Here is a 26,208-nt window from a genome sequence, read left to right as displayed (position 1 = left end):
GCCATGACAAACTGGAGCTGTGGTGTTTGAACGAGGGTCTAACAAAACAAGGCCATTGCTTGTTGAGAAAACTTCTCATCTTCTATCAGGACCATTCGTTAAATGAGTTGGACCTTTCAGTCATATCACATGATCTTCGTCAGCAGGAGTTTGTGCAAGTTTAAATATGCATTAATTATAGTTTACACATCTGCAGAGGTGGAAGGGTCTGTGCAATGTAAAACTGGTCATCTGCCCATGTTTACATGGGTGTACATCGACAGCAAAGAGCAGCTTGGCATTTATGGCTGCATGGACTGAAACTATTGACCAGAGATGTGTGAAAATTTCCACCTATGCAGCCACCCAAGGGAGTATAAACAGGACACTGCTTCCACTGCCATTTCCAGTTTATCTGGCCCTTTACATCTTCACTTTACTCAGCACAACAGACTCAGCTCAACAGTCTTTGGTGTTTATTTTATTCCTCTATTGAATTCATAAATTATCTCAGTAATTACTTAGCAATTAGATTGTCTGGTGTTGTTATTTATCAACAACTGACTTGTTGGCATGAAGGAGAGATAACGTAATATCACAAAAGTCTAATGGCAGTGAAAAGCTTTAACATGTGGCAGATGATATGTTCCTCCATCATAACTAATGCAAGCCATCAACTGCTGTAAGCCATGAATGTCTTAGTGTGTGGCAGCATCTGGACTGAATCCACTCTCACTGATGCTGGTCACTGTTCCCTAACACCCCTTAATTCATGGAGGGATCACACACACACACACACACACACACACACACACACACACACACAAATCAAGCAGATATGTACATGCTCGCACATTCAGAACTGACAAACAAACATTCACAACCTGGCTGACGGACAGACACACACACAAACACACCTACACTGCATACCTAAACTACAATGTCATATCCAGATAGACAAGACACACATCAAACTGCTGCTGTAAGTGGTAAGGACCCCCTCCGCTCACACCCCTAATCCCCCCCCCCCAAAAAAAAAAAAACAAAAAAAAAAAACAAACCCTGCCACCAGGCTCGTTCTGAGCACTCGGAGAGGGAAAATGTGTTTTGTTGCTAAGGAACAGTTTGCCTCGTGTCTCAGCAGGGGGTCTCCTTCTGAATATCATTATGTCTCCCTCGATTGGGGAGGACGACACATTTTTCTTTTCTGCCAATATTTATCTTCGGTTCTACTCCCTCTCCAAAGGCCCACAAAAACGGTTTCATTGATTAAAGGCAGTGGAAGGCAGACTCCACCGCCAGACACCTCACCTCTTTTAATGTAAATTTATCAAAACGGCTGCACAGAGCCGTGGCAGGTGTCAAGGTTAGCAGCCGCACTGTTTTGCTTTTCTTTAGGCAGAAGCCTGAGGAGAGGAAAAGGATGGTTATTAGGATAAAATGAATGTATGGCTGTTTGAGAGCCCTCACCTGAAAATAGACTGCTGCCACAGCACAGAGCTTGGGAAGAATCAAAATGCCAAAAGTCATTCCTAAATGCATATTGTGCTCCCTGTTTTTTTTTTTTTTTCCTAGTCTATATTTGTTTACATTTTGGCACCGTTTAAACTATGCTGAATTAGCTATTAGCATCTCCTGTTGGCAGTGCATGGATGCATAGACAGCTATCACTGGATCGCTGTCCTACTGAAGAAAACTTAAAAACATGATTCCCAGGCAAGTTCTGCAGTTATAAGAAGTGTTTTTTAAGAGGATTAATGGACATTTGTTCAGCATAAACATCAGAGATAATGACATCTTCAGGAAGTCACACTGAGTCTAAAACTATGTGTTTCATGTCTGTTTTCAGATTCAGCAGATTCGTATAGAAAAATACTCCATGTGAGTAAAACAAAGACCTAAATAATGAGGTAACCATTCTGTTACTACTACAACTATTACTTTTAAAACTATTTTTCTTCTGCGTGTGTAGATGGGTTAATATTGCAGGATCTAGTCAGACAAACATTTGCAATTCACAAACACATCTGCACTTAATGAAAAATCACCACAAAACATACACAGTAAACTAAGGAAAGTTACATTTCTGCTGTTGATGACAACTCGAGAAATCTCACTCGTTTGGGTGAAATCAGTTAAGTTCTGGTCACAACTTCACTAAATTTCAACAAACAGTTGGTGTCAAAACACTGTGGAAAAATTCATTTTTGCTAATTTGCTTAGTGACAAAATTTAAAGGCTCCACACTGTGTGAGTGAGACTTCAATGTGTTTGTGATTATAAACAGGTCTAGGTTCTATATTAATACTGTGAAAGTATCAAAGCCTCAGTCCACAGAGAAATGCACACAGCCTGTATTCAGAAACTGAGCCTTAAAACCAGCCGTCAGGACTTCTGGAACTTTGTGATGTCACAACAAAGCTGTCACCACTCTCAGCCACGCCCCAAGCCCCGTCCACCTGGACCCTCCATCCAACCTTGCAGGATTTGGTTTCTCTGAGTGTTTACCTGCTATATTTTTATTAGAGCACTCTGAAACAGTGAGCCAATCAGAAGAGAGGCTCTTCTGATATCTTCTGATGGAGATCAACACTTCAGATAAAACACTGGAGAAATTGAAAATATGGGACCTTTAACTATCAATGCCTAACCTGGCTGTGACACCACCAGTATATTCAGAATATGTGAAAGTGTTAAAATTCACTCAGATAAAGTACATTTGTGTTTGTTGATTTTGGTGAGTACACATTGTCAACATGGGCCTTTTGCAGCCTCTGATGGTCTGGGGTCGTCTAGCTCTGACGTTTACACAAATAATCCTTAAACAAAATTTCTTTTTAGCTTTAACTTACTACTTAACTAAACGTTATTCTTAAGCATGAAATGTCAATATAACCTCACCTCTAAGGTCCTCTTACTAGCTTTCTCAGAGGTTTCAACCACATGTCACAGTCTTCAGCAGTGAGCACCTCTGGCTCAGGTGTCCTCATGTGGCCTAATGTGGAGGGTGTGAACCTGCAGATCTGACAACAACGTGAACACACCTACACATGCACACGTACATGTAACAATATACTTGCTGTGTCATATTTCCAGTTGTGTCACTTCCTCCCTGTCCATCACTTCCTTCACTTCCTTCCACTTCACATTCAGTGGCAGTTCAACGGCCTTTGTGAAGGAGCCAAACATTGGGAGTATACGTGGAGCCTTAACTCGTCTGGCGTCTGTTTCCAAAAGTTGGCACAGCCACAAGAGCCCTACAGAAGCTCGCCCCCACCCCACCCCGCCCACCGCTTCTCTTCTTCGCTCCCTATTTCCCCAGTAATGTGTCATTCCAACAAGCAGGCCAAGTCGAGAGAGGAAGAGGAGCAGTCTGCTTCCTCTTCTCCACTAATGAGTACCAGACGCTTCTTGACTTTTATCAAAGGAGAAGCAACCAGTCAGTCATCTCCGTTTACACTCATCTGTTATGTGTACAGTACACAGTATACAGTGGAAGTACATGTACAGATATTCATGGTCCCCAGAGGATATTTTCAAATGACTGAATGAACCTTTGGCCTTTTTTCAAGTGTCACATTTAGGTCAAATTTTCCCCTTGATCAACCCTGTCCATGACATTTCCTGTAGATATTCAGGTTCTCCATGATTTCGGGAACCCCCTGACCCTTTATAGAACAAAATTTCACCATGAGAGCAAAATTTGTACTTTAAACAAAAAATATCAAAAGAAACTTTGCAGATTTCCATTAAATTTGTTCCCAAAGAATGGTCTCTTTTTAACAGCCTTGAACGTTAGTGGCGTAGCTCAGGGGATAGCAATGACAGTCATCATCTTTAGTATCATCTTTAGTAACAACCAAAACATCTCGACAAATGTTGAATGGATTAATGTGCAAATGTGTGCTTTGGGTTATGCCCTGCAGAGGAGAAATCCCTCTGATGTTGGTGATCCACTGACTTCTACTCCAGAGGCACCGTGAGGTTTTGGGTCAGTGTGTCTGAGCTGCATGTTTCCACAGCCATGGACTGCCGTGACGGCTGGTTCAGACGTTCACGTTCCCCTCAGGATGAATAGTAACAGCTTTGATCCTCTGACTTTTCATCTCAGAGGTTAAAATTATAACTGTCCAGTACTTTGCTTTGTGACCAGATAATCTCCAAAACTAATGACAGTCCCATCACTCACAGCTGAACTTTATGCCAATTAGCAAATACTTGATTATTAATTAGCAAATAACTGAATACTAACAAGCTAAACTAAGGTGGTGAACGTGGTTAATAAGGGAAACTCAGTGAGGCTTTCTCTAAAGCCGTCACCAGGTGAAAACATCAGTAGCCATGTTTTCATTACAGTTTTGTGAAAAAAAGCAATTTATTCAGAAAAGTGGACAAAACACAATGATGAATGATCTGTTTCCACTGAGTGATGTCAGTGTGAATAAAGCTGGGTTTTCTACTCTCTCAATATCGTTTTAAATTAAACATGGCGATGGATTTCCAGCATCTGCTAATTGGCCACAAATTTAAGGATTTTTGGGATGTCATGTTTTTGGATGTCATGTGACTACTCAAGTCATGTCATGTGACTTTTATGTGTATATATATATATATATATATATATATATATATATATAGAGAGAGAGAGAGAGAGAGAGATAAGCACAAGATATTGTGCAATTTAAGTAAGCATGAAACTGTGCTCACATGCAAATACACAGTCATTGAGCTTTGTTGATCACAGTTGTTGGTCACAGTAAAGTGTGACTGGAACACCAGTGATTATGTGGCCAATGTAGACACTGATTCAAGTGTAAAGTGTATGTGTTTGGTGTAGTGTTGGTAGCAGTGGGAGGAGATACAGTGTTGCTGGTGTCCAGGGCTCTGGGCGCTCTATGATATGGTGGTCCATGTGGCACTTCTCTCTCTTCAACTCTTAGATGGACATGAAACTCTGCTGGTTGAATCATCAGCACAAAAGATGAACAACTATGTTAGAAAGTATCTGGTCCTTTGATAAAATAAGAGTCAAAGGTACTCTCCTGTGGCAGCCGTGGCTTAGGAGGAAAAGAGGGGCGTCCACTGGTTCGAGCCCCAGCTCCTCCAGTCTGCATGTTGAAATGTTCCTGGGCAAGGCACTGAACCCCTGTTCCATCAGTGTTTGAGTGTGTGCATGGTAGAAGTGCTCAATGTGTAGATGTAAGTGCTGTATGACTGTGTGTGTGAATGGCTGAATGTGGCTCACATTGTAAAGCGCTTGGAGTGGTCAAGACTAGAAAAGTGCTATCTAAACAGTCCATTTTTTTTTTACCATTTAAAAGGTAACTACAACTCCCATGGTGCATGTATTTCCGTCTTTAACTTCCTGACACAGAGCTTTAAGTTCAGCATGAGTACAGCCATCTTCCACTGACAAAGCAAAGAAATAATAATAAGAACAAAATAGACCAATTTTCAGTCCATGTAAGATTAGCTGAGCATGATTCACTTGGACCAGAAAAGTTTTGGGATGAGGGTTCAGATGAAATTAAACTTCAGGTTATAATGTTAAATGTTGTGAGTTGTAGGAGTAAAGTTTTAAATTAATCTAGAACCAAGGACTGAGCTGTGAGTTTAGAGAACTAATGTAATAAATCAAAGGTCCTCACTGGTGTCCAAAGACAAATGTTTGTGTGTGGAGTGGCAGGGGGACCAGAGGAGATGCAGAGAGCACCCAGAGGACGCTGCGTGGGGCGGATCGGCCCCCACCGAGCCCGGGCCTCAGGACGGATGGATGGAGGGATTGTGTTGACAAGAGGGAAAGATGATGAGGAGGAGGAGGGAGGGGGAGGCAGCCACACATGCAGCAGGGAAGCTGTGAGTGTCGGCCAGAAACTCATCAAACCGGTGGAAACACCTCCAACAGCCCAGCAACAGCAGGACGTGCATGTGTGTGAGGTGGATGCTCATGTTTTAGGGAGCCAGCGGTGTGTGTGTGTGTGTGTGTGTGTGTGTGTGTATTTGTGTGTGAGCTTGGAAAAGTTGGGGATGTTTGTGGGTGATGGATGGGAGCATCGAGGGAAGCTTCGTTCAACCATTGTTCATTAGTAAAGTACACAACTGTCCTGCCTAATTGCTCAGCCATAATGTCAGGCTGCGATGAGTGATTACAACCAGCGCTGACCTATTCTTTACATCAGTGCTCAGGAAAACTTCACCTCATCATCCCCCAGAGCGACAAAGGAAAAGACGACACACTGTGTTCATACTACAACAGCAGAGTTAAATACTTTTTTATTCACAGAATCTAAACAATAACATCCGACCTGTGGATACTACTCCACATCTACTTGTGTCTTTTCTTGGTTTTTATGAGTTTATCAGTGTTTCATAGCATTAAAGTTGCAACACATGTGGGTGTACGTGAGTACACAGCCTACACAGATGTAGCAAGGTGTACCTTATAAACTGGCTATGTATGTGCATAAATACTTATATACAACATGTAAATACTTACATACATAAAAGTGAATATATGAAATGGTCATCTGTGTCCTTGTCTCTTTTTCTTCCCAATCTTTGTTTTTTTTATCATGTTAGCAGTGTGGCTACCACTGTCTGAGTGTAGGTCAGTCAGTTCAGAATGAAATACCTTAACAAATAATGGATAGATTAGCAGAAAATCACATTAATAAATAAATTCATTCATTCATTCAGGACAAATTGTAACAATTTCTAGCACCAACATCAGACATTACATTTCAGGCCCTCAAGTTTCTAAGGCTACATTTTTGTTCAAAACAATTTCTGTCCAGATGAGCGTTTTAGCTCCATGTCAGAAATGCTCTGCATCCATACTGGCCACTCTTCCACGCAACACTTTTTCATTTTCACCACTTTTTACATTTAAATCTAGTGAAAGAACATAACATAGAACATGTAGTTCTCCTAGGATGCATATAGGTGTATTCACATCTCCCATTCTTCATGCCATGTAATTTTCTTTGACTCACAAAACTGAGTACATTTCCTGAACAAACTTAAGTCATTTCTCTTTGAAGGATCAGCAACTGTCAGCTGCCTACTCTTGACTGAGGCTCTACTCCATCCTCTCAGTGGACTGTACAGTGATTCCCACACACATCTGAGTATGAAATGTTTTAGTTTCATAAAACACACAATGAGTCTACAGTTTTACATCTCCGTGAAAACATGCAATAAACTCCACAGACTTTAACAGTTCACTGAACTTTTCAACATTTCTACCTCACTAACAGGACGTCACCTCTGTCAGTCATTGTATAGAACAAGCTTTAACTAACACACAGTTAGAAATGAATGAACACATTTACCATCCATAAGCAAATATTTAAGGTCTGCTTCACATGCAGGTAGCTTGTGCGTGTGTGTGTGTGTACATACTGATATTCATGCCTTGCCCTCACTCCTTCCTAACTATGATAAAGTAGCCCCAGTGCTGCCATGGACGCTGCCCTACTCCCACTGCCCAGGCATCTGCTTCCTCTGCCTCTGCCATCAGGACTGGATTGGGTTCAGATCACCCGGGCTTCAGGGGGGTTGGGGGGGGTTCAATGATTGGACAGGTTTGGACTTGAAACCAGTCCTGGGGCCACTTTGGCTGAAGGAGATGGTGATTGGGCGGCCGCCATGCCCACATGGGTTATGATGAAGGAGGTTGAGGAGGACGAGGAGAAGACAAGGAGGTTGGGGGGGGGTGGGGGTGGGGTGGGGGGTGGGGTGGGGTGGGGTGGGGGGGGGGGGGGGGGGGGGGGGGGGCTTGAGTCATGTTGGTGACCACATGCTGCTGTCAGTCTGCTTCAACACACACACATAGAAAAATCATACACACCTCCGACTCTGGCTTAGTGAAAGCAGAGAGTCATCTGGGCAGATATAGTGTGCGTGTGTGTGTGTGTGCATGTGTGTGTATGTGGGTGAGGGGGGGGTTGTATGTATGGGTGCACTGAGTGTGAATCTCAGACCCCGTGGAGGGGAGCAGAGATCTCCCCTGCTAAATCCACTCGTCTGATCTCATCTGTCAATCACTGGATCCTCCACTAGTGATGTGTTGGTGGAAGGGTGGGGGTGGGGGGGGGGGGGCTGTTTATGGAAGTGTTACTCATGAGAGTGATGAAGCTGATATTCGGAGCAGCTCACAGCACACACTGTAGGCCTGCTTTCCCTGCACATAACTTAGTTTGTTGTAATAGTTACTAGTCTAAACATGTTTTTGTGAGAGTGGCGTCAATCTTTAAACCTGAAGCTGTTTACAGTGCTATAAAATACATACAACACGTACAGGGGAAAGCAGAAGTCCTCTGTGTAGCAGCATGATTCGGTGGGTTCAGGTCAAACGAAAGCAGTGTGAGGAAAATCTAAACTTTTTATGAATTTTCTAAATACAGTGATAATGAAGAAACAACATGAAAATGATCCAAGTGAGTCTATAAAAGCAACTTGTGTGTATGTGCGTTTGTGTGTGAGGCGGCCTGTGAGTTTACACAGCCGTGCACACCTCCAGACACACACCTCTGTTTACTGTAGCTCTGTACACTTTCATTTGTTTCACGTTGGATTAATGATGAACATCTGCCTGAGCTTCTCAGCTGATTAACGCAGATGAAACGTAGCTGATATCATGCTGCACACACACACACGCACACACACAAGCACACCTCTGAGGAGTGTCCTGAAATGCATCAGTTTAACATTAAGCGATGATGGGACACAAGCAAACAGGGATTTGCAACACACACACACACATATACGCACACACACACACACAACTAAAAGTGTCATAGGAAGGGGAGAGTGGAGGTGATGGTGGGGGAGTTCAGGAGGGTGGGGGGACGGGGCGGCGGACAGGGGGGGTCTCTTCATTTCTAGGTGATTCACGTTTGAAGAGGGCGTGCAAAATTGCTTTATGGAAAGTGGCGAGCGGCTCGGCGGGAACATTAGGTGGGAAGCAGTGGGGAGGCCTGCGTTTCATTAGGGAGCTCTACTCCGCCTTTATTACCCGGATTTGGAGTTTTATGGTTATCATTATTTGCAATAGAATTATTATTCGCATATATCTGCTAGTCAGCTGTTTGGGTTGGGGACACTGGGACATGCTGTCTGTGTGACTGAATCTATGAGTGGTTTCTGAGGTGATCTGTACAAGGTTTTGCCATTTTCCCTCCTCTGTGCGCCATATGAGTGTGTGTGTGTGTGAGTGTGTGTGAGCTCAGGCTGTAGTTGTGCTGTCAGCCGGTCCGTCGCCCTCAGCAGGTAGCGTCTCAGAGGATCCCACGGTTAGGCCGGAGAGCCTGGCATTGGTGAGGCAACACTGGGTGATCTCTGACTGAAGCTTTGTCTGAATCTCCATCAGGAACTCATCCTGTTGATCGCACACAAGAACACAAACATTTAAGTCTTCAGGATTAGCTTAATTCCAAAAAACCTGATGCGGACCTATTCATGTGGTAGACAACTCTCAGATACAAAATTATTTCCTTGGTTTTGTTGAGGAATGATGAAAATACCGTTGTAACTCACCCTTTCTCCTTGGATGATGAACGGTATTCACATGACCAGGCAACACTTTCCTTTAAGTTTAATAGTTGTAATGGTTGCAAACTGTATCTGTTACAGCAGGATCAGACTACATTAAGTTTTGAGGATGGTCACAGTATCATCTTTCAGCAATAATGGAGTCCTAACTGGAGAGACTGAGACTTGGTTGAGAGATATGACTGACCCCAACCTGTATATGAGACATAAAGAGGTGATCAGAAACTAGGTTCCAGGGACCGGCTTCATTGTTCCACCACACTGTACCGACCTCCGTCCTAATTTGCACTTTTAACACTTCCCATACATGAAAATCTGCAGCCCTGAAGACGGAGACCTGAAGGCTTTAAGGTTCAGCAGATTCATCCATGTACCAGAATCATTGTCAACTCTGTGCTGGTTAGCCTGTGGATATTACTCCTGATTCCTGCTGCTGGTGGAGTTTCACTAGACTCGCTACAGTTTGGTTGATAGTTAAACAACTTTTAATTCCCGCTAATCTTGATAATTATGTTGAAATACTTAATCATGAACATCAACACAATAACAGTGAGTTAATAAAAAATAATTCTTACAAACCTACAGTTTCATATTTTGGCAGGATAATGGCAGGATAATGAAGAATGTTGTTTACTTTCTCTCAGTATCCACATATCATGTGAGTGTGCCCTGTACTTTTGTGGCATGAAAGGTGGACAACACCCAATGCTATGGTATTCTAAACATTCAATTCTGGATGCACTGTGGTAAAACAACTCATCCTGGCATTCTGCTGAGGGAGTTCGAAAGAGTTGTTCTTATTGTAGCAGTCCACCTGTGACAGATGCACAGCAGCATCAGTGATCAAGGAAGAGCACAGACACATTTTTTACCATCGCTGTTTTGCCAAAATTCCACCAACTTTGCTACAAGAGACTCTTACGAAGACTGGGTAAAAATTTCTAATTTATTGTTATAGTTTTTGTTGTTGGCTCCATTCTGAGTAAAAACTCTAGAGACTGTTGAATAGTCAAACCATCATGTCACAGTCAAAGTCACTGAGATCACATTTGGAGTCTCCCTCAGGGCAACGTTAATATCCACAAATCTCATATCAACCTGGTCGTGTAAGTAGTTAAGATATCTCACTCTGGACTCGTGTGCGTGGACAGACAGACTGTCGTCCTTCGGCGCAGCTGCTATCAGGGCAGAAAAACCTCCCCAGTGATCTCCTCACACCTCAGAGCTCATCAATCTGTGACGCTCATTCACTCCAGGAGCTCCTTTTGTGATTAAATGTTCTAATATTCTTTTATGGTACCCAGTTTTCAGTTAGTTATGTCCTACATTACCCAGAATTCCTTCCATTTTGTGCCTTATGGTTATATGCGTGTGTATTCCCACTTACTGACTGACACACGAAAAAAAAATGCACCTTCAAACAACATTAATATCACAAGGTTTCTGCAGAACTGTGCCAAAAACTAGAGTGGGTGGGGTGACTCAGAGAAAACTGGAAAAAGAAACTAATCACAGAGCGAGAGAATAAAAGGACAGAGCAGTACACAGGCAGAGTGCTGACTCCTGGCTGGCTGCTGGCCGCCAGAATCACTGATGCACTTTCCCGCCTCATAAATTATCACCGTGACGACGGGTGAGATGCTGTCAGGGAAGCCCAGCATCCCAAAAACCAACAGCAGCAGCAGCAGGTCTGGACAGAAGCACCAGACACCCTCTCTTACTCCTCTGTCATCACCCTCTGCTTTGTCTCAAACACATGGAAACAGATCACGAAGCCGAGACCAGCACTTTTGAAAAGATCCATATGTTGGTTTAGCAAAGGGAAAAGTGTGACCATCGTCGGTCAAACAAACACACTGAAATATATTTCTCTTTGAGGCTGCACTAATAATATTTTCTATGTAAACAATCGATCAAATAACTAATGTAGTGTGAGGGGGGTCATCATCACCCAACTGCAGATCTGTGGACTTTTAACTATTTTTTAAAGCCTCTGCTCCGGTGACAGTCAGGTCCAGGGGCATTATGTTTTTGGGTTGCCTGTGCGTTTGTACAAACTTGTGACTGTGATATCTCAGTAACGCCTTGAGGGAACTTCTTCAAATTTGGCACATACATTCATTTGGACTCGAGGATGAACTGATTAGTATTTGGTGGTTATAAAGGTCAAAGTTCATGGTCACTGTGACCTCACAAAACATCACAAACGCCTTTGGCCCTAACTCACAAATTCATACACGAGTTATGACACAATTTAACCCAAATGTCTATAAGGATAAAATGAAGTGATGACAGTTTATATCCAGATGCTAAAAGGTCAACTTCACTGTGACATCATCATAGCGATTTGTGACGCAATGGTAGGGGTGGGTACAGCTGGTGACGCAAAGCGAAAATTCTCCATCGACCAGACTGTCCTGTTTTGGTTTGGCCTTCACGGTCTACAACAGCTTTGAAGGGCCACACCTTATTAGACCATGTCCTTTCAAAGGATGTGGTCCTTGAACTGGGACACAGCTAATGTCAGACTGAGTGAATGAAGTGAAATGAAATGACAAGCTAGCTTTGTGTTAGCAACCTGTCCAGGATCAAGTGAGAAAGTTAGTGTCCAGCTGGAGGAAGACGGTGGAGCAGCTAAAATACCAGGTTTCTTTCTACAGACCAAAATCAGAGCTAACAGACACAGACACAAACACAAGTCCACATGGAAGATAACGTTTCTGGATGTGTCAACAGGAAACTGTTAGCAAACATATTTACCGTGACAACTTTATGGGGTAATAATATTTCATGTTGGGAACCAACCACCCACTCTGTTAACTGTCCATCATTAATAATAACTACATCTCACCTTTCCATGACTACGCTAAAATTTCCTCCAAAGATTTTTAGTGTCATTAAATTCGCTATAACCCTCCAAAATAAAAGCCTTTTTAAACCGCTCCAGCTGTCTTAAAACTTGATCCAGATCTGATCCGTAACAAAAACCCTCCAAGCTGCAGCACGAGTCCTGCTCTTCTCTCTTCCCCTTCCTCCCTCCTTTCTCTTCACCTCCTCCCTCTCCTCCCTCCCTCCCTCCCCTCAGTGGCGGTGGTCTGCAGCAGAGCAGTTAATAAAGAGATTGATTATCGGCCTGTCAGGAAGTGACAGTTGGACAGGGCTGCTCTGCATGAATGACAGAGGGCATGCTCACCACGCAGCAGCCCGCCTGACACACACACACACACCCACACACAGATGCCTTTGCCAACACCAGGGGTAGGTGAGGTGGTGGAGGAGGAGGAGGAGGATGAGGGGGGGACTGGATGGGTGAGATGTGGGCATGTGGAGAACAGCAAAGCAACTTTCTGCTGGTGGAAGAGGAGTGTGTGTGTGTGTGTTTATGTGTGCGGTGGGGGGTCAGAGTTCACACCCAGAGAGAGAGAGAGAGAGAAAGAGAGAGAGAGGACCCTCAAGAATACACTTTCACCCGACACACACACACACACACACACACCATGTATGCAACTGTTTGTATGTAACTTTGAAAGAAGAAATATCAAATGTGCACTGATTAATATTTCTGTTTTGACAGTGACTGTGTAATGTGAAAGGTGTCGGTCACACTGTGGTGACAAACCCACTGATCGTGATCTCCCAGTTCTCCTCGGCTCTGTGGAGCTTTGTTAGCATCTGTGCCACGGCCAACTTTACTGTTATAGTCCTAATCATTGTTCTGTAGTTGAACACAGTGCAGCATTCAGCACAGTCCAAACAGCTCAAAGAGTGAATGTTGGACTTATATTCATCAGGTGGACACAAACACTGCTCCAGATTAACACTAATGTCCCTGTCTGTCTGCAGGATGTGCAAATGCTCAGCTGCTTGCTAACCTGTTGACCATAATCATAAACTGTAGGTAAAGATGGACGTAGCCTCCGTCACCCACAGGTTTCTGAAGAGCAGTTTTAAAGCTCAGAGTGAGCTGCTCTGCTGTCGCCACCTTAGCAGTGCCAGACTCTGTGAAGAGGTGAGGCACCTGTCACTCAAAGAGGCCATGCCCTCAATTATACATAAAATAAAATATTATTATACATAACAATAAAATGTAAACAGGTGAGTTTATTTCTGCTGTAAAGTTGGACATTTGAACATGGGAGTCTATGGGGACTGACTCACTGCTGGAGCCAGACTCTAGAGGTCATTAGAGGAACTGCAGCTTTTAGCTCTTCACTGTCGGCTTCATTTTTCAGGTCTGTAGGTTGCTGCTTGGCTATAACACCTTTTATATGGTGATACTGTTTGTGCCAGTGCTGTGTTCTCAGCTTGTGGACATAAGGTCACTGACTTTATGACTCTTCTCTTCTTGTGCTACTCTTACACTATGTATTAGCGTTAACTGTTATTCCATAGTTGTCACTTGTGGCCGTTGATCAGCAGGTTACATAGTTTCACTGTAATGAAGATGTTTAATGTACATTTGTGCCTCTAAATATGATGGAGTCTAATTAAAGATGCTCCTTTTAAAATTCTTCCCTCCACCTTTACACTCAGCTGTTTATAGGCTGTAGTCGGCTACACCTTTTTTTTTAACTGCTTGCACCAGCTTTTTAACCCCCTGCTGTATTTATCAGAAAGGGAAATGACTTAATCCATTAAGAAGAAATCTATTAAAAAATGCATTTTCATAAACAACTTGCTTTTTTGATATCAAAGCTTATCTAACCAATAAATCTTTTTTTTTTTCTGAATGCAAAACAGATTTTTGTTCTAATGAGGTCTCACTGCAACCTTAACCCAAACCTCACCTGCATAAACCTCACCAGCTGCACCCTAACTGTCGCCCTGACCCTTTCTTAACCCAAACACATCGGTGTAGTCTGTCTGCTGCACTAACTCTAAAACTGGGGAGGCTGCCTGAGGCCCCAGAGAGGCCCCCGACAATGAACACTTGACTCGACATGGGGGGACCTGCTGTTTGTCCATAAAAGGGAGGTGAGTGTGTTAGTGTGACCAGATTTTGCCTCCACAATCCAATTCATAGAGGAATACACACCCACCCACACATTCACTGTTCAAAGGGAACAAATGCCAATGAGAGAGGAAAGACAGTGGAGGAGAAGGTGAAGGGTGGGGTAGCTGACCGTGCTCCACTCCACAGGCTTTCCTGGAAAAGGCAGAAGTGGTGTCTACATGTTGTGGTAAGAGCATCTCCTCCCCATCTCTCCATGCAGCAGATCACAGTGTTTAATGTCTCCACAGCCACATGGCAGTGAAACGACCACACTGTCAACATAGCAAGTGGCAGTTGTAGCAGTGATGGTTGTGAGGCTGACATGAACACGAAGGAACAAGCCCAGAGGTGCTTCAGCTGAAGGAAACATATCTGACCTGAGTAAAGGTCAGAGGTTGTGCTGGTTTATAAAATGTCTTATTTCTTACTGTCCACAAAAATAGACAAAAAGACAAAAAGACAAAACCAACACTGACTCTCACACAATACTTGCACACAAAGCCGCATCCTCTGAGCCACTGAGCTCCACTGTCGTCCAGAACTATTAAAAGCACATCAGTGAGCTACACTGTTGCACTGGGTGATGCCCCAGCAGACAGACTGGGCCAAAAATGGATCCACTGTCACACAGCCAGACAAATGGAATAATGAAAACCAAGTGGAACAGCCCTTTAACTAATACACTGGAATAAAGATATGCACACGTCAACATGAATTGGAGACTTTGTCTCTGAGAGTAAAGGTCCAGTCAGACGTGACCTCTGTGTGTTTATTTATATTTTTGCTGCGTATCTTTGACGGTAACTTTATCAAAGTGATAAGTCATGAAGGATTCATTAGCTCAGTCACATGAACTCGACTCTGGTCCAGTCGTGTTTCAGCATGTTTGGTTCCTCATGAGAAAACACCTGTGTCACCATGACAGGTGAGAGCTGCACGTGCACACACCGCACTGCTGACGGTTCAAAATGTGACGAGCGCAGGAGAAGAGAAACAGACACTCGGCCTTATACGAGCTCAGCATGTGTGTTCTCCAGGAGTCCTGCTGCTGAAGTTCAGTGATTTAAGCCTCTGAGTGCAGGAGGGTTGTCAGCTGTTACTGTGAGTGACTGCAGCACCTCAGAGGAGACTGAATGTAACACGGTTCTAACTGACAATGAGCTTCAGTAATAACTGGAACCAAAAAGCAGATGTGAAGGAGTTTTTCCTCACTCCTAATGTTCACTTTATTTTGTTGGCCTTGCTCATACTCCAGGAGTTCAGGCCATGAACACTTTCACTTTCTTAGACAATGGTTCACTGTTTAGCTTCGATTATGGCTGCTGGTGTCGAGATGGAGCCACTACTATCCTCTGTAGCCAGGGTACCCACGGTCTTATAGATAAAGATGCTGGGAGAAGCAGAACTTAGAGGAGACTGCCCACATCCAGTTCTAGACAAGTATGTGTGAAGGAAGAAAACAGACAAGACAAATAAGAATAGTTGGATAGAAGGACCTGTGACAAAGGTCAAGACTGAAGTTTGAAGTGCTAGAAATGTGGATCTACCAGTGCACCACTGTGGTTAGCCTGAACAATTCAGGAACCTAAATATTTATGTTTCAGGGCCCAAAATCTCTGATGATCTTTTCCACCTTTTCTTCATTTTCATTCACTGAATGTGTTTCCATTATTCTGACTGAGTCTTATCACTGAATTCAACAGAGGTCATTTAGTCTCAGTGTTTTCGGATCAACCAGTCCTCCAACCTGAACAATCACACAGGTCGTTTTTTTCCAACCCTCTCATAGTGTCTCCTGAAATATCACCCTTACCTTCATCACCATGGTTACCATAATAACCATCATGGCTTGTTAGGTTTAGGAAAAGATGGTGATTTGGGTTAAAATAAGTTCTTCCTCAACATCAGATGATCTTTGTTGTCATGGTTACAATAATAACAGTGAGCGGTCATGGATAATAGAAACAACATAAACTGCTCCTGTCACATGGGAATCGAACACCGCTCTCCTGGGTCATATTCATCCATCCACCCCAACCTCCTCCTGACGTGGACTTTGTCGCTCTATAAACTACGTCACTGCACTTTTCCCTTTGCTCCTGTCATCATTACTACGACCGCTATATATATATATATATATATATATATATATATATATATATACGTATATATATATGAATTCACTGTAGTGCTCCAGTGGTGCCTCTTGCATCTGTTTTTGCATTGAGAAGTTATCTGTAATGCTGTCTTGTCTGCAGGTTCCATCTCCTCTCGTTTTCCTCTAATTTTTGACTTGCTATTAATAACAGTGTAGTATTTGATTCCTTCTTGTATTGCTTGCGGTGTAAACTCACCACACATCTCATGGGAATGTCCTGCCTTAATATCTTTTTTTAATACATGGAATAGAGGTGCCAGACTTTCAGCAAAGCAAAACTAATTTACTGATTTCACAAACACACACACTCCTTCCCCCAGTCCACACTACATATATATATATTTTTTTTTTTGCACTTGATCAGCAAATGGAACAATCAATACCTCTAGATTGAGTAAGCAGACTCCTGAGCCTGGAACCAAGACTTTTTTTTTTCTTGTACCGACAGAGAGGAGGAGAGCATTTCACACCCCGAGAAGAAGAATAAGAGTGGGGGAGAAGAAGGAGGAGGAGGAGGAGGAGGAGGAGACGCAGATGGACAAGTGCTTTTACGGCTGAGTCTTCCTCTGGCTCGGTGCCACGGCCACAGACTCTCTTTGTTTGCCAGGCTACTAAACTAATAGAGATAAAGGCAGGTTCCTGCTGGCCCTGAATTAGAAAGTCATTAAGAAATATAAACACACATGGGAGTGCACACATGCACGCACACACACACACACACACACACACACACACACACACACACACACACACACAGCAAATACACACATACATATATACATATGCACACGCAGAAATGCAAAGGTACTGGAGCATGCCTACAGAAAAACATACCCCCAAATTACTTCACATTCTCCTCCGTTTTCTGCCATGTCCAGAGTCTAATGTTTCTGTCAAGGCCTCCATTAGAGTGGCTGTTAAATGTGTGTGTGTTTTCTATTATTTTATTCCAATCACAGCTGATAGATGTGACCTTTGAAGGCTAAATACAGCAGGCTGGGACCATACAAGGGGTCATGAGATGAAATAAAAGAAAACTAAATGCACCTAAATGGCTGACAAAATATAAAACATCTTAGGAATCTGAATCATCTTTTGCTTCGTGTTTAGGGCTCATTAGCAAAGAAAGTTGAGAACGGCTGCTTTAAATCTAAAAAAGAAACTCACAACTCAAATGTCTCACAGACATTTAGTTTCTTTTTTTTTTCTACTTTTCAATGGCTCAGTTATTTCCTAAAAACAGGTGCTCACTGTGAATTTTATGAAATTTTACTCAAACAAGAGGAAATAATGAATTTGTTGGGGACTATTTTCAGTGGCGTATTAATCCACAGTTTGTGCTGTAGTGAGTATTTGGGACAGCGGGACGGTGTGTGTGAGACTGAGTCAAAATAAACTGGTGTGTGAGTTCATGGTGATGAAGGAACATGTCACCCAGTGACACAGAGGAAGAAGACACAATAAAATCACAGAAGTGAAAGAACAATAAGTCCTCAGACTTCTCTTTTTTTAGCATTAGATTATGTCTTTAAAGAGGCAAATCAAATCAAAAGCTGCCCTAGTTAAATTCACTTTAGTCTTACCAGCAGAACAGAACACGCTGGCATGTCAGGTACACCATGCCTTATTTTCTGCAGCTGAACCCTAATTTCAGCAACAAAAACACATTTGGGATGTTGTGATTTGAGAAGTCTCCCTCCTCCCTGATGCTTGATGTTTCCATGAGGGATCACCGCAGCCTCCCTCCCTCTCTCTCTCTCTCTCTCTCTCTCCCTTTCTGCCGTCTCAACATTAGTTAAGATGGCTGCATGGTGGCTGCTGGGAACGGGTGATTAAAGCTCTCCAAAGTGCAGGCGGCTTAAGCCAGCTCATTTGTTAGCTCTGCATTTCTAAAGACAACCCTGCACATGGAGCCACCGTCCAATTATCAGGCCAGGGTCTGGGCTAAGGCCTGACCGGTACACACACTGAAACACACACTGAAAGGTCAGCGGGGTCAGACTGAAGCTGCCACATTAGGAGGTGTGTGTGTGTCTTAATGTGGTAAATGTCGACTGATGTCTTATTTTGAAATCAGAGAAGAGATAAAACGAAGGAAAAGGAAGAAGATGGTGTTTTGTCAAATATGAACATGCACAGGTTGGCTTTAACATTTACACACACACACAAACACACACACACACACAGCATAACAATACCTGTGCCTAAACCCGGGCTCAGAGAGCATTAAAATGTGTTCATAAAAGAGGGAGAAAACAGCATATGGAAGCCCCAGCAGACACATTCTTATTTCTATCTGTGAAAATTCATTACGCATTCTCACAATGAGTGTGTGTGAGAATTTGCCGTTTGTTCTCGTCTCGAGCTAAACAAAGGCACATGTGCTCATTTTCAGAGCGGGATGCGGCGCGGCCTGATTTCAAAGGCACAACTTGAAAGACGACAGACAGCTATTTACAATATTTATACATTTAGGATGCTGATACTATGCATATTACTTGTCTGTCTTCTACTGTGTGTGTGTGTGTGTGTGTGTGTGTGTGTGTGTGTGCGAGGCGACAACAGTGGGGAAGGGAATCACTGATGAAAAAAGGTTACTTTGGAAATTCTCTGATAATTGGTGCCTTAAAAGGAGCTCATTTTTAACTATGTCACCACGACTGCTCGATGACAATTAATCTGTTTGCGGCTGCTTCCTTGGCATCTGTGCCAATTACTTTATATGCTAATATATGTAAATGACATCTCAGATGCCAGTTTCAAGTATCATGCGAGTGGTGTATTGTGTCTTTTTTTTTTTTTTTTTAAGTCATACTGTTGAGGCTCATCAACAATGCAAGTACTTTAAATTTGGAGGTATGTTAAGTTAGGAGTTTCCTCCGATTCCTATGTGTTAAATGAAAAACATGATTCTCTCTCTGTTTTCCCAGATCTTGACTTTTGTCAAATGGAAAAGGCTTTAAATAAAAACAAACAAAAAAAAAACAATTTAAACATAAAATAATTAACATAACATAAAAAAATAAAAAATGTTCAAAGCAAAAAAAAATGAATAAAAAAAGGTTTTGTCTTTATGTCAGGAAGAAAACACTGAAGTCCTTTTAAAAAAACGAATTGAAATGAAACTCTTGAAACTCTAGAGATGATGTTCCTGTTTTTGTTAAATAATACTAGAAATTATCTTAAGCTTAGACTAAGGTTTTGTTTAGTGTTTCACTTATTTTAATGTTGAAAAAAAAAACACTGGTTAAACAGTCTATTTCTTCACAAAGAGGAGTTTGAGGTCACACTGCTGGATGTCACCAGCTGTAAATAAAATGCCCATAACTACCTTAAATATTAGCATTAGACTAATGTCAAGACTCTCATCTAATTCATTGTTTATACACATTTATAATTATTAAATAGGGGCAGATATGTTACAATAAAGTGATGCCAGTGAGGATGTTCTATACATGTGTGTATGCATGTAACACACTAAGACTGTTAATCCACAAACGTGTTTGTGTGTGTGCATCTGTACGGATAAAACCCACACAGTTTGCAACCTCGTACAAACGAAGTGTTCACTTATGAACAGATCCAAACTGAATATTTGCTGTTATGTTCTCTTTTTCACCACAGTGACACAATTTGCCACGTCACACTTCTTCAGTCATCGAGCCCTAAGTCAAGTGAGAACACACTGGGTGGCTGTGTCGGGGTGAGAGGGGTTGAGGGGTTGGTTCGGGGATGGGGTAAGAAAAAAAAAAATAATGATTTGAGTGACTTACAGTTTCTCAACATGTGCTCATGTAGTAGATTCAAGGGAGCTCCCTATGAATATAATTACACAGAAAATGAGTGATAATAAAAAGAATAATAATAATTGTAAAAAGTCATTAAAAAGATACTTTGCCTAAATAAAATAGTCTGAAATTGGCAAAATTCGGATTTCAGTCAGTAAATATCTGCAACTGTGGACACATTTTGATCATTTTAATAAACACTGAGCTCTGTGAGGAGGCTGCAGTGCATTTCCTCTGCGGTGGTTAAATGCTTCCACTCTGTGCAGAACAGCACTAAGTCACTCAGCTGCTCTCCTGTGTCAGGGAACTTGAACACCTCTTACTGTACAGATTCAGTCTGTCATTCAGCAGATGTGGAATAATGCTGAGTAAATGTTAATGAAAGCACTCTGAGCCCTTTTCTCTTTCTATAAATGGCACTAATTACCAGCGTGTCCTCCGTCGACACGCTCCTCCATTGTTCCTTCTCCTCCTCGTCTCCGTCCTCTGCTCCGTCTGCGGCCTTCCATCACTCCGACTGAAGATGTCACTGTTGTATACCAAATATCTGCTCCAGGAACTGATGTGCATGTGTGTGTGTTTGTGTGTCTGTGTGTTTGTGTGTGTGAGAGATGAGAGAATATGTTTTCATGTTCATCAGTGAGAAACAAAGCTATGTTGTTGTATTTAAGGCGTTTGACTGTGGAGTTTTGACAATGCAGGGGGTGCAGCAGACACCCAAACAAAAAGAGAAATCCAATAGAATTAATCCAGCTGGGTGATCTTTAAATAAGAGATAAACACATTAATTTAAATGTAATACAACTAAATTACATTTTTGAATGCTCTTGTTGAGCAAATAAAGCTAAAGTGCATTTAAAGTGCAATTTTCAGGGTATGAAAAATGTCACTTTTCATATAATTTTGCATCTTATTTAATCCTAAAATCCTAAAAAAAAAATAAATAAAAAACACATTTATTTTGCACAGTGGTGTCACATGCACCTACAAACAGATTTAACATGGCCTCTGAAAATACAGAAATAATGGGTTATATTCCAGAGCTGAAGCATTCATTACAACAATTATGGAAATGACGGCTGGTGTTTAAAGGGCGGGAGGTGGTGCCGCGCTCAGTTTTAACATACACATGCATTGTTATTTGGCTTCATGGCTGCCGTCTACTGTACGTGTTCGGGTGGGGGGGTTGGAGGGGTGAAGGGGGGGGGGGGGGGTCTTGGTAATTACAATATCAACATATTTAGAAGTTATGATTTGATAATCACACTGAGGTTCAGTGTGAGAGAAGAGAAGAAAGGTCACAGCAGTGAAAACAAGAGGCTGAAAATGAGACGCTCCAAAAAAATGGTGCGTGAATAAAACATAAAATATTTTCTGACCCTGAATGCAGAAATTTAAAAAAAATAACACACACACACATACACACACACACACACACGGGGAGCAAATGACTCCTGTCAGTGTGTTTGAGCAGATTTCATATCTTTTGAGATGTGTGGGGTTTATTTTGTTTGTTTTTTGTTTTTGTTTTTTTCTGCAGCCTGGTTTACGACTCTCTATGCATAAACTGCACTTTATCTGCAGATGTTCAGGGAATAAGTTAAACGAGTCCAGCGTTCAGATATATCCACTGTATCCCCAGTTTGTAGGCGGGGTGATGGTGACATCGTCAAAAGGCCTGAGGATGTTGAAAAACTGCTAAATCTGGACAAGATAATTGATAAATACTCGTACACTGTTGTTCAGTCTCTAATTCATCACTGTTGATTTCACATGTTGTGTTCAGGACCAACACTGCACATAAAATGCATTGATTTTTACTGTGACACTATGGGAAATACTGCGTTATTATTTTGCAGTGAATCCGGGTCCATTTAAAATGCTTTAAGTAATTTTTTATTTCTCCTCCTTCTCGTGATCATTCCTAAAAACATGGCACAGACTTTTAAACTCATCACAAATGTTCTTTCCTCCTTAAACTGACACTGAGTCCAGACCTGGTGAAGTCTGACTGCAGGAGCATGTGTACTGTATTTAAGGTTTTTTGGTCGGTGATTTCACAGCATTATTGATTTGCTCTAATCCTAATGGCTGCCGTGACCAGAAATTACTGAGCCTTCAAAAAAAACAAAAATTAACTCTACTGTATTTTTCAAGATTTCTGTCTCCAGTAGGAGCCAATCGGTTCAGAGCTGACAGGAGGGAAAAACTGAAACGGATAAACACTCTGCTGACAGTAGGAAAATATAGAATAATGTCAGCCATATTCTTGAAACAAATGACACAGGTCTAATGATTATACCATAACTTAAACTTAAATGTTAAGGATGACACGGGGTCCTTCCACACAACAAGGTAACCTGGTTTGAGTTATATAATGCAGTGAACTGTGCATCGTCATGAACAAATTAGTAACAGAGCAAATGACAACCACTGATACACACAGAAAAGCTGGGGCTCGTGAGGACCCTGAGGATGTGGGCTGGAGGTTTTCATGACTCTGAAACTGTAAATCAGACCCGAGATAATTTACCCTGAACCATGAATAAATTCATGAAAAGAAGGAGCAGGGTTTAGAAAGCGGGGCTCTGCAGGCGTCACATGAACCGAGCTGATAGTCAGTGCACTCAGGTGCTACGCATATTGTCAGACCCAACAGGACTCTACCTGACCTGATCGGACTAAATATAACTTGGACACGGCACAAGTCAGGTCTCACGTGCTCTGACCTGAACACCTCTACTCTGCTGGGTCAAGGATCCAACCATGGTCCTATTGTAAATGTTGCTAAACAGCAGCAGCGCAGGCTTAATGACGCTGAACTTCCTGTGTTGTACTGTTGTAACAGTGATGCTCCTCCGCCACTGTCATTGTTTAACTGTGCATGGGAACACTCACATGTGACTTTTGAAATCAAATTCAACAACTTGAATTTTAACTGACATGAGTACTCTGCAGCCCCCTGACCTAACCCCCCTGTTTCTCTCTCCTCCCTGTATTTATCAGCCTGTGTGACTGTCTAATCCCTCTCTTTAGCAGCAGTGTGTGACAGCTAACACTCCTCTATGTGATTATGAAGGACCATGGGCTGCTGATTATCCGAAGAGACCACCGCGGAGACCCCCGGCCACGCTCTCCCAAAGCAGTGCTGCTGTAATTCTGCTTAACTGATCTTCACACTTTTTTTTCCCTCCCTAAATCAAAACAGGTAAAACTCTGTGGTTGGTCTGGCTGCAGGAGATTACATTGCATCTCGTCTCTCTCTTTTTATCTGGATGTTGTTGATGTTGACAAGTTTGACAAGTTCCCAGTTTCTTCTTTTAAAGCTGCAACAGCCTCATCAGAGCTGCTTGTGGGACGGTCAAGTACCTCCTCCCCACACCTGCAAATTTGGCACAAACATTCACTTGATTCATTCTGATTAGACTTTGGTTGTTAAAGGTCAAAGGTCAAGGTCGTGGCGACCTCACAAAACAGTTTTGGCCTTGTAAACCTGATAAGTACTTCAAATTAGGCACAAACGTTCATTAGCACTCAAGAATGAACTGATTAGAATTTCAAAGGTCAAAGGTCACTGTGACCTCACAAAACATGCTTTTGGCCATGACTCACAAATTCATACACTAATTATGACACAATTCAACTCAAATGTGTGTAAGAATAAAATTAAGTGATGACATTTATATCCACAGGGTCAAAGGTCAACTTTACTGTGATATCATATTGTTCTGCAAAAACACCTCTGGCCATTATTCAGTGCTCAAATCAGGATGGAGAGATTGTGACCACACTTCCTGAAACTGGTGGAGGAAACAACCAAGAGGCGGTGACTCTAGTTTAAAGTGACTGAAACTTTCTTTTTTTGATAACCCACTCAGCTTCTGTACTGGTGCTCCTGCTGCTTCTCATGCTGATCTGAATCTGCTGCAAGTGAAACACTGACTATAGTATATATGTACCTCACACAACCCCACATCAAATAACCCCAACTAGCACTTCGAGGAAGTTAACTAACGGTTAACTAACGGCTTAACAAACATCTAACAAAGGGATCCCACTGCAGACGCTCTCCTCTCTGCCATCGCTGCTCTGTATGAACGAAGCTATAACATTGTAAGTTACCTGCTGTCACTTAAAGCATCATACTGTCTGATCATATACAACACATACATCAATTCAATTCAATTCAATTCAATTTTATTTGTATAGCGCCAAATCATAATATACATTATCTCAAGGCACTTTACAGGGTAAGGTCAAGACCTTACTTTGTTACAGAGAAAAACCCAACAGTTCCCACAACGAGCAAGCGCTTGGCGACAGGGGGGAGGAAAAACTCCCTTTTAACAGGAAGAAACCTCCAACAGAACCGGGCTCAGGGTGGGATACAGACTATGATACAGACACATCAAGTATCTAGTATCCATTACTTCCATTGAAAACAATTCCACTTAGAAACACATAAAAAGTAAAGTGCATCTGCTTCCTTTTTTTGGCTGAACCACAACAGCGGGGCCAGCCCTAGAAATGGCAAACATCCCTGACTGACTGAGGCATCGAATTTCCACCATTGGTCAGCTGAATGCCACGTGACTGCACTATGTATGGATGCCAACTGTGAGCTTAGGGCTTCACCTCTCGTTACAGGCAGTTGTTCTGGTTTCCTGGAGGATCTGAGGCCGTGGCGCTTCCACTTCACTGAGCCTCTAACTAAAGGAGGCAGAGGAATAACTAAACATACTTCACAGAGAGAGAGAGAGAAGTCATTGATAACCACTAAAGAAACTGGCAGATCTGAAAAGCATGTAAACAACAACCACCAGCGACAGGAAATGAGGCAATACACTTACTGCAGCACAACAATAAAAGCCCTGTTAAGAGATAAAGGGTTTCTGTCCACTGAAACACTAGAGGGCTTTTAATTTGAAACAATTATAGAAGAAAATGAGGCTTTTTACTAAAATACACTTATGACCAATTACACGCATCAAAATGTCATGTTAAAATAAAGGCCTGTTACCGTGTGAAGTTGACATAATTAAACTTTTTGAGTTGAAAACTGTGGTGGACGGAGGCTATGAGCCGTGTGAGAGACAGTTCCTCTCTGAACGATCATCAGTAAATATAGCTGAAAACACGCAGTCTTTGTCTTTAATTTATATTGGTGATTTCATCAGATGACACCGTGGTTATAAAATCAGGATTTTTAGCAGCAGCAGAGCAGCAGCTGAGAAATGGTTTGGAAGTTAACATGTAGGCTTTATGGGCCATGTTTCAGTCACTATTTTACTATTTGTTCCATTATCTGACAACAGAAACAGAAAAACTGCATTAAAGTACTGTATATGTGAGCACAGAGAGGATGAGAGAGTAGGACATGTTGCCCATATGCGGTTCAGCCATGTACTAGCTTTGCCATAGTCTTGTTTTAATGACTGTCTGATCGTCTCATCGGGAACACCCTCCACCGTCACTCAGGCTCCTCTTCAGGTTTCCCGACGTTCCTCAGTGCCACTTTTCTGAAGCATTTAATGACTTTGAGTGAGTCGACAGAGGCCGTGGCACTACCTGTGACTGGGTCTTTACACAGGTGAATATGCAATCCCAGGCTCAGTAATGTCCATGACATTTCCCAAATGGACTCCCTGAGGGCAAATCCTGCCGATTGCCTCGCCATTAGCGTTGTCTCTGTGTTGCCTGTGAGGGGCGGCTGAATTACAGACTGTTTTAAAAGTCAT

At 42.3% G+C, this 26,208-nt stretch overlaps 1 protein-coding gene across 1 annotated transcript in view; it reads right to left on the bottom strand.

Moving 5' to 3' along the window:
* Positions 1 to 8,631: 8,631 nt before the first annotated feature.
* Positions 8,632 to 26,208, bottom strand: part of LOC139614260 (protein phosphatase 1 regulatory subunit 37) — a 69,299-nt gene continuing 51,722 nt past the window's right edge. The window contains exon 11 of the mRNA XM_071471453.1: positions 8,632 to 9,358. Coding sequence (XP_071327554.1) covers positions 9,206 to 9,358 — 153 coding nt within the window. The 3' untranslated portion in view covers positions 8,632 to 9,205. The remainder of the gene's footprint in view (positions 9,359 to 26,208) is intronic.

This window comes from Trachinotus anak, unplaced genomic scaffold (genome assembly GCF_046630095.1).
Source record: "Trachinotus anak isolate AG129_WGS33_773 ecotype Australia unplaced genomic scaffold, CSIRO_AGI_Tana_v1 ptg000033l, whole genome shotgun sequence".
NCBI lineage: Eukaryota > Metazoa > Chordata > Actinopteri > Carangiformes > Carangidae > Trachinotus > Trachinotus anak.
The sequence above is the reverse complement of the archived record's forward strand: the minus strand, read 5'-3'. Positions and strand labels throughout refer to the sequence as shown.